Raw genomic sequence first — 14,482 nt, 5'->3', positions numbered from 1 at the left:
ATTATTTCAAACTAAAAAGTTTAACTAAAAAAAATGTGTATATATGTATGTATACCAATATAACAATGCAAGTTCTTATTCTTTTAATTGACGTAAGGCAGAAAGTTTTGCATGCAGACACAGAAGAGCAGCTGTCAGAACTGAGGATGTCTCAAATATTAAGCGATTAGACTTGGTAGAATCATACAGATATGAAAATGCCCATAGCAAAGGAAACACTGGGTAAATAACTTAATTTTGAAAACTTAAGACATTAAACTTTAAACACCATTTTGTCTGTAATCTGAATTTATCTTGGCTGCCTTATGGCCATTCTCCACATAGTATGGTATTCAGAAGACACACAGGTCTGATATCCAAAAAAGAAATTTAAAGTAATTTAGATTTTGGGGGGAAGATTTTTAAAGAGGCACCAAAGGGAAGAAGTATACTGCAAGACAACAAAAAAATGTTTAACAATCCTTTCAACCATCTAATTCCTCCAAGCCCCTCTCATGACAGTTGCTACTTCATTTTTCTCACCTCCCTTTAGTACCTCCCTCTCTCCTGGAACTCTGTCTACAATGACTCTTATTCTCTTCTAACTCAGCTCTTTATTATTGTATAGATCAATTTAGTTCCTGGGCACCTTACATTTCTCCTCTGTAACTAGTACTTTGATCCACAAAACCTAGTCCCCAGAGGGACTTGGGAAATCACTGGAAGGTCTTTAGGAGGATGGAGAATAGAGGTGGGTTGGGGAGGGAGGAGGAAGAAGAAGGCTGTGTATACTTAAGAGGTTTTGGTTACAAGTCCAGTCCTCCCTTTTGCAAATGAATAAAGTGAGGTCCAAATAAGTTTAGAGACTTGACAGTCACCTCCTGAGTCACATGGAGTTGGGCCTGGAATTCAGGCTTACTTCATTTCAACCCTTTGTTATAGTTCCCTAGTAGGCAATCCTATGATATCCCCGATAAGGGGTGGCTTTGCATCCCTGGTGGAAAAAACACCAGGGGGATTAGGAAGCCTAGGTTCTAACTCTGCTTCTACCAGGCTCCATGAGCTTGCGCAGTTCATGTCTTTTCTAAGGCTCAGTGTCCTCCCTGAAGGGGAGGCAGGATGAACTCTTGGGTCCTGTCCAGTACTAACATTCCTTGCTTCTGGTATGTCTTGGGCTCTGCTGTGTGCCTTTGGTTGTGGCATGGTGGCCTTGAGCTAGTCAAGAAGACTCGCCCTCATTTGTCCCTCATCCTACTGGGGCAAAGGGAGAACCCGGGAAATTTGGACCCCTCCCCGCACTTGGTTGCCTCTTTAGTGTTCTAGGACACACGGGGTGACCATCTCCTGTCAGAGGGGCTCCAGACGTAAGCTTCGATGGGTCTCCGCGGACTCCCCAGGGGCTGCGAGGAAAAGGAATCCCTAGACGCTCCTGAGGATCCCAGGCCGGAGGTCTCCCCTTATCCCCACCCATTCGGAAGCAGTTTCAAGCCCCAAGTCCCAGGCCCTCAGCCGGCCCACCGCGCAAGCGTAGCCACCCCTCCCGAGCGCGGGAGGCGGAACCCGAGGCCGAGGCAAGGTGAGAGGGAAGGGTCGGCAAGACCCCGCCTCCGAGTCGTCACGTGGGAGGCGGAGTCGGAAGCGTGACGGCGTACGCGGGGGTGGGGCTACCGCTGCGCGCGGGCGCGGAGCTACCGCTGCGCGCGGGCGCGGGGGCGGGGCGCGGCGGGGCGCTTGCGGCTGCTGTCTGGGAGGGAGGCCGGGCAGGCGGCGGAGCTGCGCGGCGCGGCTCACAACCTGACGGGGAAGTGGTCCGGGCGTCCGCGGCTGACTGCCCCGTGGTGGACGGACGGACGACGGAGGCGGGAGGTGGGAGCCGAGCCGGGCGCCCGAGAAAGCTAGCGGGTCAGGCTCAGCGTCGGCGACCCTAGTCGGTCCGCTGAATGAAGTGCCCGCCCCGCTGAGCCCGGAGCCCGGCGCTTTCCCCGCAAGATGGACGGTTTCGCCGGCAGCCTCGGTGAGTACGGCCGGGAGTCCTTCCTCTCCTGCGCAGGGTGGGAACCTTGTTCCCTCCACACGCAGCCCGGGCCTGCTCTCCACCCTGCCCCTCGGGATGGCGGCACTTCCACTGCACATGTTCCCCTCGAGCCTGCTGCCCCTCTCCGGGCTCCGATGGACTCAGAACCCCTCCCCCATGCCAGCCCTCCTCAGCAAGACCCTCCTTTCCTCCCAGCGTTCTCTTCAGTGCGGGGCCCTTCTTCACCATAGTGGGAACCCCTTCTCTCAGCGCGGCCCCCCAAAGCTGGTACAGCCCACCCCATACACTCACGGCTCCCCCCACCTTCAGGGTTAGGACACCTTTTTCAAACCCTGACCCCTCTTCTGGGTACAACATTCCTCCCCCTTCCCACATACCGAGCTCTCTTTCAGGTTGGGGACACCCCTTAGCCACGCAGAGGCTCCCTTTTAGGGAAGGGACCCCCCATTCCCTCTTCAGGAGGGGGGCACTCCCCCCCGCCCCACCAAGTATTCACTTTAAATTTGGAGTCTTCTTTTAAGTATACCTCAGAGTAACTGACAACTTCCCTTCACTTCCTCCACTTCTCTGAACATTTTGCAGTGGTGGAGAGAACCAGAAGCACTGAAGCATCATTTGCCTAATACAGGAAAGGAAGAGGTGCATCTGTGTTGGGGGACCCTCTTTGTTTTTATTTATTTATTTATTTATTTAACATAAGTGGTTTTTAAAAAATTTATTTTATTTATTTATTTTTGGCTGCGTTGGGTCTTCGTTGCTGCGTGCGGGCTTTCTCTAGCTGTGGCGAGCGGGGGCTACTCTTCGTTGCGGTGCGCGGGCTTCTCATTGTGGTGGCTTCTCTTGTTGCAGAGCACGGGCTCTAGGCACGCGGGCTTCAGTAGTTGTGGCACGCGGGCTCAGCATTTGTGGCTCGCGGGCTCTAGAGCGCAGGCTCAGTAGTTGTGGCCCACGGGCTTAGTTGCTTCGCAGCATGTGGGATCTTCCTGGACCAGGGCTCGAACCCGTGTCCCCTGGATTGGCAGGCGGATTCTTAACCACTGCACCACCAGGGAAGCCTGGGGACCCTCTTTAAAAGAGGAGTGAAAGCAGAACTATGCTTGCTGGCTCTGCACGCATGCTGGGGAGAAGTAACCCTGCCCAGTTAATCCATAGGAAAGGGGGCCTCTGACAGGGAAAGAAAGGATTCTCCATTTTTGGAATATGTTGTCTTTGTGGAATGGAGAAAGGGAAGTAGGCTGAAGTATCCTTTCAGTGTTCCCTTTCACCCAGATAAAGGTAGTAAATTTTGTAACTGGCCTAGGGAATCAGAACTCAAGGCTGGTACTCAGTGCCCTATAATGTGTCTGGAATTACTATTCTGTGAGGCTATTGGAATCTGGTTACTGTAAAGATTGAGCTCAACTGTCATGATGGTGAGAAACAGTTTCTGCTTTGGCTGATACTGCAGTTAATGTGATACCTGCTGCTGGATTTGTATATTGAGTATTTTATGTGGAGGTAGCTTGTATTCAGATGCCTTTCTTTGCATTTCTTGATAATAAATTCCTAGTTGGTTAATGTTCATGGATCAGTGCATAATCTGGCCATAGGCCATACTTTATTCAGACACACTGAGAGTAAATGGGTTTTTTAAAATCTAAAATAAAAAAGTAGGTTAAAGAGCAATGGATCCATTATAGGTATTAAATAGTAAAACCCACAATTTTGGCCTTGATTTTCTTTGGGGAAAAACACACACACTTTCTTTGGGAAACACACACACACTAGTACTTTGAGAGTGGAAATCCTAAAATAGGAGGCGACTGAGTGTTACTCTTTCCTCCCCAAAGGCACCTGTTGTCCATTATCTAACCTTTGATGTCTTATAATTCCTTACATTGTAAAGTTGTTTCATTCTTGGGCTCCTTTTAAAGAGGGATCAACTTTTCACTGCTTTTTTTTTTTTTTTTTAAGCCTTATGCTTGGATTTATTCCCTAATCATATTGGACTGAAAGACTTGTCCTTTATGTTCACAAAGAGGTGATCATATACTTGGCCAAAAAACTGAGTGTCTTGGGGGATGTGGTGGGACTGAGATATCTCTGCACTGTTGGCTCCTCAGCCTGTAGGAATAGTGGGATCACTGCTCAAATTAGAATCAGCTTTTACTTCTTTCCTATTGGTTCTGAGGACTTGGAAGGCTTGCCGAAGCTTCATCTTCTGTGTTTTGTGGGAGTCTTTCTCACTAATTGGGGGCATTTAAGTTTATTTTGAAACAGTGGATATCCTTGTTAGACAGCTGTCCTTTCTTATCCAATTCATGAGGCAACTGATAGGAGAGACTGAAAGATGAAGATGAATTTTAGTTGGGGCTCCCACTTTTCATCAGGAACGTTATAGCTGACCCTGTTGTTGAATTTTTTTATTCATTTGATAATTTTTTTATTTATTTGATGCCATCCTTGGATGGTACCTTGATGAGACCTTCTTTCTTTAAGTATGGTGTTGATCAGGAGCAGGGAATATACCTGTATTTAAAGAGAGGAACCTCTGTCAGCTGGAGGGAAAGAAATGGTTCCTGGCAGTATTTTTGGAGCTGCTTCTCATGAAGATACTTCTCAGCAGGAGCTCTGTGCTTTCTCTTTCTGTCCCCCTTGAAAGAGTAAAACTAGGCCCCATTTTAATTGAAACCTTAAAGAGTTGGGAGTGAGGGAAGGGTAATGCTGGTATATTTTACTGGTAGTCTTTAAACATAGCTTTACCCAGCTCTTGCCAGATTGCTTGTTTCTATTCCCTGCAGTTCATTAGTCTAGAGCGTAGAGTTACATTGATCTTTATTTTATCATCAAGAGAGCCATGAGTGTAAAGGCAAGGTCTTGTATTCTAGTAGATGTTTAAAAACTTTTTTTTAACCAAACAAGAATTCAAAACATGTGAAGTTCTTCTGGGGTCACAAGTATTGAAAACATTTATTCTCAAGGAAGTGTATGTGTGTCTCCTTTTAAATACTAGATGAGTTCTTGAAAAAAAATGTAAGAAAACTACATTTTTATAAGCAGGAAAGCTCAGTGCTTTGTAAACAATGGTTCTAGAGAAGCTGATTATTTAAGGGAATGTTATGGTGCATCATTTCATAAAGTGAAAAACTTTTAAAATTCAAACTGTACCCTTGATTGTTGTGTGTTTAGATAAGGAAAACACTATTATGTGCATTTTATAAGATGTCTAATGGCAATTAAAACTGTGTGTAGTGGTTTTGAGATCACTGAGAGGAACGTTAGGTGATTGTCTGTGGATGATTGTGTTATATGTGCCACATTGAAATTATATACCTTTTGTATTACTTTTGTTTTACATAAAAACAACTAAAGGATGCTTTTAATCTCTACAGCTGATGAATTTCAGGCAGTTTGGCTGGCAGGTGGTGGCACCGTTTACTTCAGGCATAGTGTCTTTTAATTCATGAAGAGGGTAATATAAAAAAGCAATACTTCAGAAACAATTTTTTTTTTTAACTTAGTGAGGGGAAAACAATCTATCTTGATGTCCTGCCTCCAAATCAGTTTGGAATACACACACATACATGTACAAAACATATATACAGTAAATATTTTAAATCTCAGGTCTATGTGCAAAAGTGGGAAACTTGATACAGCTTTTTTTGTTGATTTTCTTAAGGCAGGGGTTAGGTGCATTTCATGCTTAGTTTTTTTAGCATCTCTTTTTCATAATAAAGGTTTTAATTTTAAGACTTGTCTTGGGATTAGCCTACAGGTTTAGTCTGTGTTTATGCTTTAAAGAAAGCATATTGTTAACCACATCAGTTTTAACTTTTTCTGCTCCAAAGGTTAAAAACAAAACTCCAAAACTTCTTTTTAAAGAAAAATTGTAATGGATGAAATTGTAGGGTTAGTATAAGAAATGTAACAGTCTCATTGCAGTAGTAGTATGCTTCAGTTTATGAGATATTTTAAAACTATCTCTTTAACATCACAATATTAGAACTTATTTCTCATCTCATGTATACTCTTGCTTTCTTAAAGGAACAGTGTAGTATGTGATTTTCAAATATTAATCTAGTCTAAAGCATTCTGTATATATTTATTCATATAAAAATGTTTCCCATGTAATAATATTACTTGGGGAATTTTTTCTTAACTTTTAATTTCTTAATGGTTGTCTCTTGAAGGGCTCAAGATAGGCTTACGTTATAATATGGCATGAGTAGTAACTCTTACGTCTGTAACATGAGTTAGCTAGAGTATTTCTTAACATGTACCTATTTTTGTGACATTCTTCTTGCCCTTTAAGAGCTTACTATCTGGTTTTAAATACATGTCTAGAGATATAAGTAAAGTACCAGAAATGGGAGTTGAAGGGGGAAGCACCATTTAGAATGCAGTGTTGTGTATCAAGCACATAACTTCTGAGAGACAACATTTGGAGATTCTGAATTTATAGAGACTGGCCTTTTAAAACCATGAAATAATTAGAAGTCCAGATATTAGGGAATGATATTACTAGGTCTTTTTCTGCTTTGTATTTAAGTTTGAATAGCATGTAGGACAAGTACCGTATTAATTTTACGTATATGAGTCCGTTTCTATTACATGTAAAACTTCAATATTTGTTCATAAGAAATATGACATTTTTATTTTATTTTTATTTTTAAAATTTATTTATTTATTTATTTATGGCTGTGTTGGGTCTTCATTGCTGTGCGGGGGCTTTCTCTAGTTGTGGTAAGCGGGGGCTACTCTTCATTGTGGTGCTTGGGCTTCTCATTGCACTGGCTTCTCGTTGCAGAGCACGGGCCCTAGAGCACGCAGGCTTCAGTAGTTGTGGCACACGGGCTTAGTTGCTCTGTGACATGTGAGATCTTCCCATACCAGGGCTCGAACCCGTGTCCCCTGCATTGGCAGGCGGATTCTTAACCACTGCTCCACCAGGGAAGTCCCAACATTTTGACTTTAAAATAGATGGATTCTAAAACTTTAAAATAGTCTAAGGAAATAATCTACTTCCCAAATCTGTAGTATATTTCTATGTCTCTGTGTGATCTCTTGTCCTATAGTTTTAGCTGTCACTGTTATAATGCTTTAACTTTGCATATTGCTTTATAGTTTACAAAACTTTATCTCATTTAATCTGCACACTAACCTTGGGAGAGAAGAAATTATTTCCCCTTTCATAGATGAGGAAACTAAGGTTCAAGGAGTTTGCAGTTTTTATAAAGGCTATTCAAATCCAGATTTTTCTTTTCCTTTTCTTTTTTTTTGGTGGGGAGCCTAACTTGTAAGGTTTGTACCCAATGAGAACACAATACAAAAGAAGAAAGAAAAAAATTATCTTTTGTTCTAGCTTATCTGTATTCAGCTGACATTAACATGTTGATGTACTTATTTTTACTCTTTTCCTACGCCTCCTTTTTTACACAGTGAAAATTATACTATAGATATAATTGTGCATTCTGGTGGTTTTTTCATTAGATCCTAACCATTTTTTTCTTTCTTTTTTTGGCTGCGTCGGGTCTTTGTTGCCTGCGCGCAGGCTTTTCTCTAGTTGTGGCGAGCAGGGGTTACTCTTCCTTGCAGTGTGTGGGCTTCTCATTGCTGTGGCTTCTCTTGTTGCAGAGCATGGGCTCTAGGTGTGCGGTCTTCAGTAGTTACAGCTTGCGGGCTCAGTAGTTGTGGCATATGGGCCCTAGAGCACACGGGCTTCAGTGGTTGTGGCTCACGGGCTCTAGAGCACAGGCTCAGTAGTTGTGGCTCATGGGCTTAGTTGCTCTGCAGCACGTGGGATCTTTCTGGGCCAGGGACTGAACCCGTGTCCCCTGCATTGGTAGGTGGATTCTTAACCACTGTGCCACCAGGGAAGTCCCCATTTTTTTCCACTTGAACTCAGATTTTTTTGATGGGGTCTAATGTTCTTTTCCTTACCCTATTACTGACTCTTTATAACCCACTTGTACATTGACTCTAACATACCTGAATCTGAGCTCCTCATCCTCTAAATCAGCTTCTTTTTCTTATTTTCCACTGTCTGTAAGTATCACCCAGCCTTGAAATCTTAGAACCATGTTTGACTCCTGGCCATTTTTGCCTACCACATTAAAATCTCTTCTAAGACTTATCAATTCTTGTCACCTTTTCCCATTCCTTACTTTCCTTTTCCACCACCACAGTTGAAGTCCTTATTTTTCTGTGTTTGGATTATTGCATAGCCTCAAGAATCTCCACTTGTCTATAATTTGTTTTGTGTGTGTGTGTGTGTGTGTGTGTGACTTTCAGACTAATCTTCCTTAAACAGTGCTTTGACTGTCCCATTCACTCTTTCAAATTGCTTCATTGCCTTAATGACCAAATTCAAGCACCTTAACCTTGTTGTCAAGGGTCCTCCATTATCTCTTTCTACTGTCTTAACATGTTCTGGCCTAATTGACCTATTTCTTTTTCCCCATATTTGATTGGCTTTTTTACATCCCTGTGACTATTCTCTTTTGAAGTACCCTTCAAGGCCCAACTCAGATATTGTTTCCTTTCTGAACACCTTTTGTTATTTGTTCTCTTTCTTTCCCAGCTTAAAATATTCACCCTTGAACTTTTAACATAAGAACATTCTTAGGGCATTTATCACAGAATATTTCTTCTCAAAAGATAGAAGTAATTATTACAAGTCCTAAAATTATTGTAAGTCTTATTTCCCCAGCCAAATTGTAAACCCATTGAAGGCTGACACTCTCATGTGTTTTTGAAATCTCATAGCAGAGCAGTGGAGATTTCAGGACCCTATAAAATTGGGGGAAAAATTATTAGGGAACCAGTATATCATTGGCAACTTACAACCTTCGCTCTTACCATCGTTGCATAAAAAGATAATAACTTGAAGACCAAAAAATTATCATACACAATCTCAGAATCCTTTAAAAAATTAAATAACTCTTTATGTTCTTGTTTTCTTCTGTTCTTATTTCACCTGAAATAAATGAAAACTTTCTTCCAGACTTTGTTGGGAATATGATAAAGAACTCTGTGCCAGGTTCTAGGGTAGTGTTTTTCAAGTGCAGGTCTTATGCATCACCTATTAAGAATTTAGAAATCAATTTATTTGCAGTCAAGACAAATAATTAAAAAGAATGAGGAGGAAGAGAGGAAGAAAGAAAGATTATAAAATATTGGTGCTTTGCATGATATTGCTTCAAGAAACTTTTAATTTCAGTTTTATATGTTTGCCTTAGATGGCAGTATAAAATTTATTTCTTTCTAGGGGTCACAATCAGATGAAAGGTACACTTTTAGTGTCTATTCCCTATCTTTGAGAGACGAGGTGGGAGGGCTCACATATATATAAAAATGTGGATGAACAATCAGAAGTGGTTATAATGAATTGTGCTGTTTTTGAAAAATTTTTAGAATCTGAACATAATGATTAGAATATAGTTAGTATCAGTAGCAGCGAAAGTATATCTGTAGTTCTAGAATCAGTGTAATTCAGGCAAACTCCATATGTAGAAATGTGGTTTTATGAAACTGGAAGTTAGGGTATGTTATTTACTTGGCAAAGCATTCACCGTATTGTTTTTTTCAGCTTTCCTGATGGAGTTGTCTGTGTCTTGACTGGTTCTCCACCTCTTTAGCTTTTCAAAATCTATCCAGTCTCTAAGGCATGGCTCAGGTACGCTTGTTTTTTCTGGAAGCTGCACCTAATTATTCTAGTGTTGCACACAAACCATTGCACTGTAGTGCTCCTAAAGTAGAGGAGACCGAGTGCTTACACCTAAGGGATCTGGGAGTGTAGCCAGAAATTGAGTCTACTTAACTGAAAAATTCATATGATTATTTTGCAATCATTATAATAAAGATTAGTCCAGACAGGAATCATTGATAGATGCTAAATCTATGGGGATATTTTTGATGAGGAGCAGAATGTTTGCATGGTCTTAAATATCTCCCCATATATTGCTTAGTAGTTGCAAGGGGAAAAAAATAGTAACTCTATGCAGTGATGAAATCAGACAGCACCTTGAGTGCATGATCAAAATAAATAACACCAGTGGACATCGTGTGCCTCTGAACGTGATGCCTGCGAAGAACACATCACTTATGTAGTTCGCCAGCCAGGAATGCATAACCTGAATGTAATCCTGAGGAACATTGAACTCCAAATGGGGAACATCCTGTTTTTTAAAAGGGTAGGGGGCGAGACTGTACTTTTTTAAATGTTAATATTATAAAGACAAAGAAAGGCTGTGGAAATGTTCCAGATTAAAGGAGACTAAAGAGACATGACAACTATTTGTAGTACCTGATTCTAGAATGGATCTTGTATTAGAGGGAGAAATGATATTAAGGATATTATTGGATCATTTGGCAAAAATGGAATATGGATGGTAGATTAGATAAAGGTATGGCATCAATGTTAAATTTACTAAAGTTGGTAACTGTCCTAAGGTTCTATAAAATAATGTTTTTATTCTTAGGAAATACACACTGAAATTTTTAGGAATAAAGTGCCATGATATATAACCTACTCTCAAATGGTTCAGAAAAAATAATGTAACATGTATATATGTTTTATATATATACACATATATATAGAGAGAGAGCTATGTATTTATGTGTGTATGTATTTGTATGTTTGCATAGAGAGGAGGAGGGAGGGTGGAAGGATGCTCTTATGCAAGTAATGCAAATGAGTAAAATGTTAACAGATGAATTTGGTTAAAACTGTACAGGTGTTTTTTTGTACTATTCTTGTTCTTACAGCTTTTCTGTAAGCTTGAAATTATTTTTAAATGAGAAGTTTTTAAAAATCATATGAACTTTGCATTAAACTCCAAAATATTGCATTTTAAAAATAAAGAAATAGCTCCTCTCCCAGAAAATTCCAGGCAAACTCTTGGGATAAAACTGCGGCTCCAAGAATATGTTCCACGTATATCATGTGGTTTCCTTTTATCCCTAGGCTTCAGTTTGAGAAACATGCCTCTGGGCCAGAGACAGCTGTGGTTCAAATTTAGTCGACAGACATGTTTTGTTTGGCCCTTTTGAGTGTGTTAAAAATTGGGAAATTTCACATAAAAATCTGCATCTTTGGTTTCTCTTGAAAAATGGAATGATATTGCCACTGTGGACTTGCATTCCAGATGATATATACTCACTGAGTGATGCGTCAGGTAAACAGCCTCAGTCCTTGCCTTATACCTAGCTTGTTTCAAGTATTTACCTTATTGCCTGGCCTCTATAGGCATATGTTTGCAGCCTTTATCTTGCCCAGGAGGTGTTGGGGGTGTCTTCTTTGTGGTCATGGCAATTTGAGAATTAAGTTGTTGAAATGATGCCCTAACACCTGCTTACATTTAAGTGTATATATCCTATAAACAAGGACATTCTCCTACATAACCATATTACAATGAAGAGAATCAGGAAATTAATATTGATACATTACTGCTATTTCACCCTCAGACCCATTCAAGTTCTGCTAATTGTTTTAATAATGTCTTTTATAGCAGAAGGATCCAGCTCAGAATCAAATGTTATATTTAGTTGTCATGTCTCTTTAGTCTCTTTCAATCTGGAACAGTTCCTTAGTCTTTCCTTGGGTTTCATGACCTTAATGCTTTGCAAGATGGCAGGCCAGTTGTTTTGTAGAAAGTCCCTAAATTTGAGGTTTCCTCCTGATTAGATTCAAGTTATGTATCTTTGGCACAAAAGCCACACAGGTGAAGCTGTGTTTTGTCTCATTGCATCCTACCAGGTGGCACACAGTTTTGATTTGTCCCATTCTGGTAATGTCCATTTTGACCATTTGATTAAGGTGGTGTCTGCCAGGCCTTTCCACTGTAAAATTACTTTTTAAAAAATCTTTGTAATTAGTAAGTGTTTTGTAGGAGGTACTTTGAAACTTTGTAAATATTCTGTTCCTCATCAGACCTTCAAATTATTGGTTTATTTATATCTGTATGAATCAGGTATCCTATTTTTTTCCAATGGGTTATAATCCATTACTATTTATTTTGATACTCAAATTGGCCCTGTTTTGGCTATCGGGTACCCATTCATGCTGGCTTCTGTATTCTTTTGACATGTTCCCATCATTCTTTGAGGACTCTCTTGCTTTTTGACACAATAAGGTGATTCAGGTGCACAATTCAGCCCATAATAACTTGCATATATATTTTAAGTAGGGTTCAGGTGAGATTTTTGAATTAAGTCATTTTAAGTTAGCGAACATTCTTTATGGTTCTTGTAATTTTGTAACTGCATAATAGTTTATCTTACACTTAAAAATTGTGTTAAACACATGGACTAGACCATTAATGTAAATTAGTTTGAAGGTGTTTGCTCTTAAGTGGGAAGCCATTCAGGATGTTCTTATGTTTCTACATTTAAACAATCAGCAGTTATCTTAGAGCAAGGTACTGTTAGGTGGTGTGTGTGTTGGGGGGCTTGGGTAAAAGAAAACAGATTTAACCAGCAAAATCAACCTTTTTTTTCCCCCTTAAAATGTTGTGATCATCTTTCCTTCTCAGTGAGTATAAACATAAACTTTAATGTGTCGTATTCCATCATTTGGACATCTGATCTGCCTAAGCTGTGTATATAGAAAGAACATAATTTACCTTATTCTTGATGACTGATGGTGGTTACTATGAGCATTAGACATGGTTCTGTGCTGTAATACAGTGATGCCTCTGAGAGCTATTTGTGTAGAACTGTTTGCTCCATACATTCAATGACCCTAGACAGATATAACTGTCTTCCTTGCTGTTTGTCACCTAGTGTCAGTGTACTTTATCCTTTCCTTTCTTTTTATTTATTTAATTATTAAAAAAATCTCACCCATAATATTTGAGCTTATATATCTGGAAAGATGACTAGTCTCTTATTAGACCTAAAATTTGACAGTAATTTCTTAATGTCAAATATCCAGCCAAATATCCCTGATTGTCTCAAAAGTGTCATTTTACAGTGGTTTGTTTAAATCAAGGTTTAAACAAGATCGTACATTGCATTTGGTTGCTATGTCTCGAGTATTTTAATCTATATATTTCCCTTCCCTTTTCTTTTTCCCTTTGCAGTTTGTTAAAGAAACTAGACCTTTCCTCCTGTAAAGTTTAACATAAGTACTGATTGTATCTTTTGGTGTGTTTTTTTTTTTAAACATGTTTCTTTGTCTTCTGTTTATCCTTTAAATGGAAACTTACAGATTTTTATATATTTGATGTATTTTGATCTGCTACCATTACTCTTCTAAAATTTGATGCTTAGGTTTTCCCATCTTTGACTTCTGAGAGCATCTTCACACTGCTTCCTGGGTCCTGGTCCTAGTGCTCTTTGTTAGTTTCCTTGCTTTCTGATGTGACAAGATGTTCAAACTTTTCCTCTACACTTCCTGTTCCAGTTCTGCGGTCAGCTGTTTCTCTAAGAAGTTGTGGTTCCTGTTGGTAGGAAGTGGTACTCTAGGCTCTAGAGGTGCTCATTGTTAACTAAATTGGTTATTGTTTCTAATCTAGCCATTCTTTTGATTTCCAATTTTAAATCTGCTGTAGGCTAGGAAACCAGATTACAAAGCTGGTTTGACGTACATAAGGATTGTTCTGGACCTCAAAAAAGAACCAAGAGATCAAGGTCTGTGCCTTTTTAAATTGTATGGTATAGCACCTACAGGGACAGAATCATACCTAATAAATATTGCTAATGTTAGTAATACGTGGATAACATAATACCAGATGTTCCTCAGAGTAAAATAATAGACTTCTGAATGAGGCCTTTAATAATAAAATACCTGAGCTTTTAGTTCACAGACTTGATGATATGTGCATGTTTTAAATTATAGACCATTTATGCTCCCTGTATTTTCTTTTGTTAAGATTATCTTTCTTTTGTCTTTTGTTTTTCTTTTAGGATAAATCTCTGGATCAGTGAGGTGTTAGTACCTTAGAGAGTCAAATTATGCTATATTATATTTGTCATATTCCATAATAAGAATACACTTATTTTCATTTAAAAACTTTTTTCCAGAGAATGTACTTCTTCAGACTTTCCAAAATTGGTGAGTTCCTAAAGTTGAGATGACTTGCTGTTTTAAACTATTTAGTTTTGATATCTGACATTTTTCCTTAAATCATTTTTTACTCTTGTATGTTGGTCTCGAGCAACTGCTTATGCTGATCTTTAAGTGACATGTTAGAGCAAATGACAAAATTTGCATTTTTCTTTGAGCCATTTGTTCCAGAAAAGTGTCATAACTGACTTCTGTTGATGAGTGAGTGGGAATTTTTTTTTTTTTTTTTTTTTAAATTTGAAGGATATCCTGTTTTCAGTTTAGTTGGGGCATAGCCTTTGATTTTCTTTGACTGCTTTGAGTACCTCTTGGCATTTATCTTATTTCTTTAATCCTCTCCAGTTTTAATTAGTGAGGACATGTTTTTTGGCACAAACAACATTTTCTTAATTTTTAGGATCTATTATTATGGGTCATTTGAG

At 39.5% G+C, this 14,482-nt stretch overlaps 1 protein-coding gene across 8 annotated transcripts in view; it reads left to right on the top strand.

Moving 5' to 3' along the window:
* Nucleotides 1-1,695: 1,695 nt before the first annotated feature.
* Nucleotides 1,696-14,482, top strand: part of EML4 (EMAP like 4) — a 163,901-nt gene continuing 151,114 nt past the window's right edge. For 7 of the 8 annotated variants that reach the window (XR_014235099.1, XM_082358025.1, XM_082358021.1 and 4 more), the window contains exon 1: nucleotides 1,696-1,993. Coding sequence is in view for 7 of the 8 variants with exons in the window: in XM_082358025.1 (XP_082214151.1) it covers nucleotides 1,969-1,993 (25 nt within the window). In the remaining variant the exon portion in view is untranslated. The remainder of the gene's footprint in view (nucleotides 1,994-14,482) is intronic. The other variant, XM_082358024.1, reaches the window with a different exon arrangement.

Source organism: Balaenoptera borealis (assembly GCF_965194805.1).
Source record: "Balaenoptera borealis genome assembly, chromosome: 15".
Lineage (NCBI taxonomy): Eukaryota > Metazoa > Chordata > Mammalia > Artiodactyla > Balaenopteridae > Balaenoptera > Balaenoptera borealis.
This window is presented reverse-complemented; position numbering and strand designations above follow the sequence as displayed.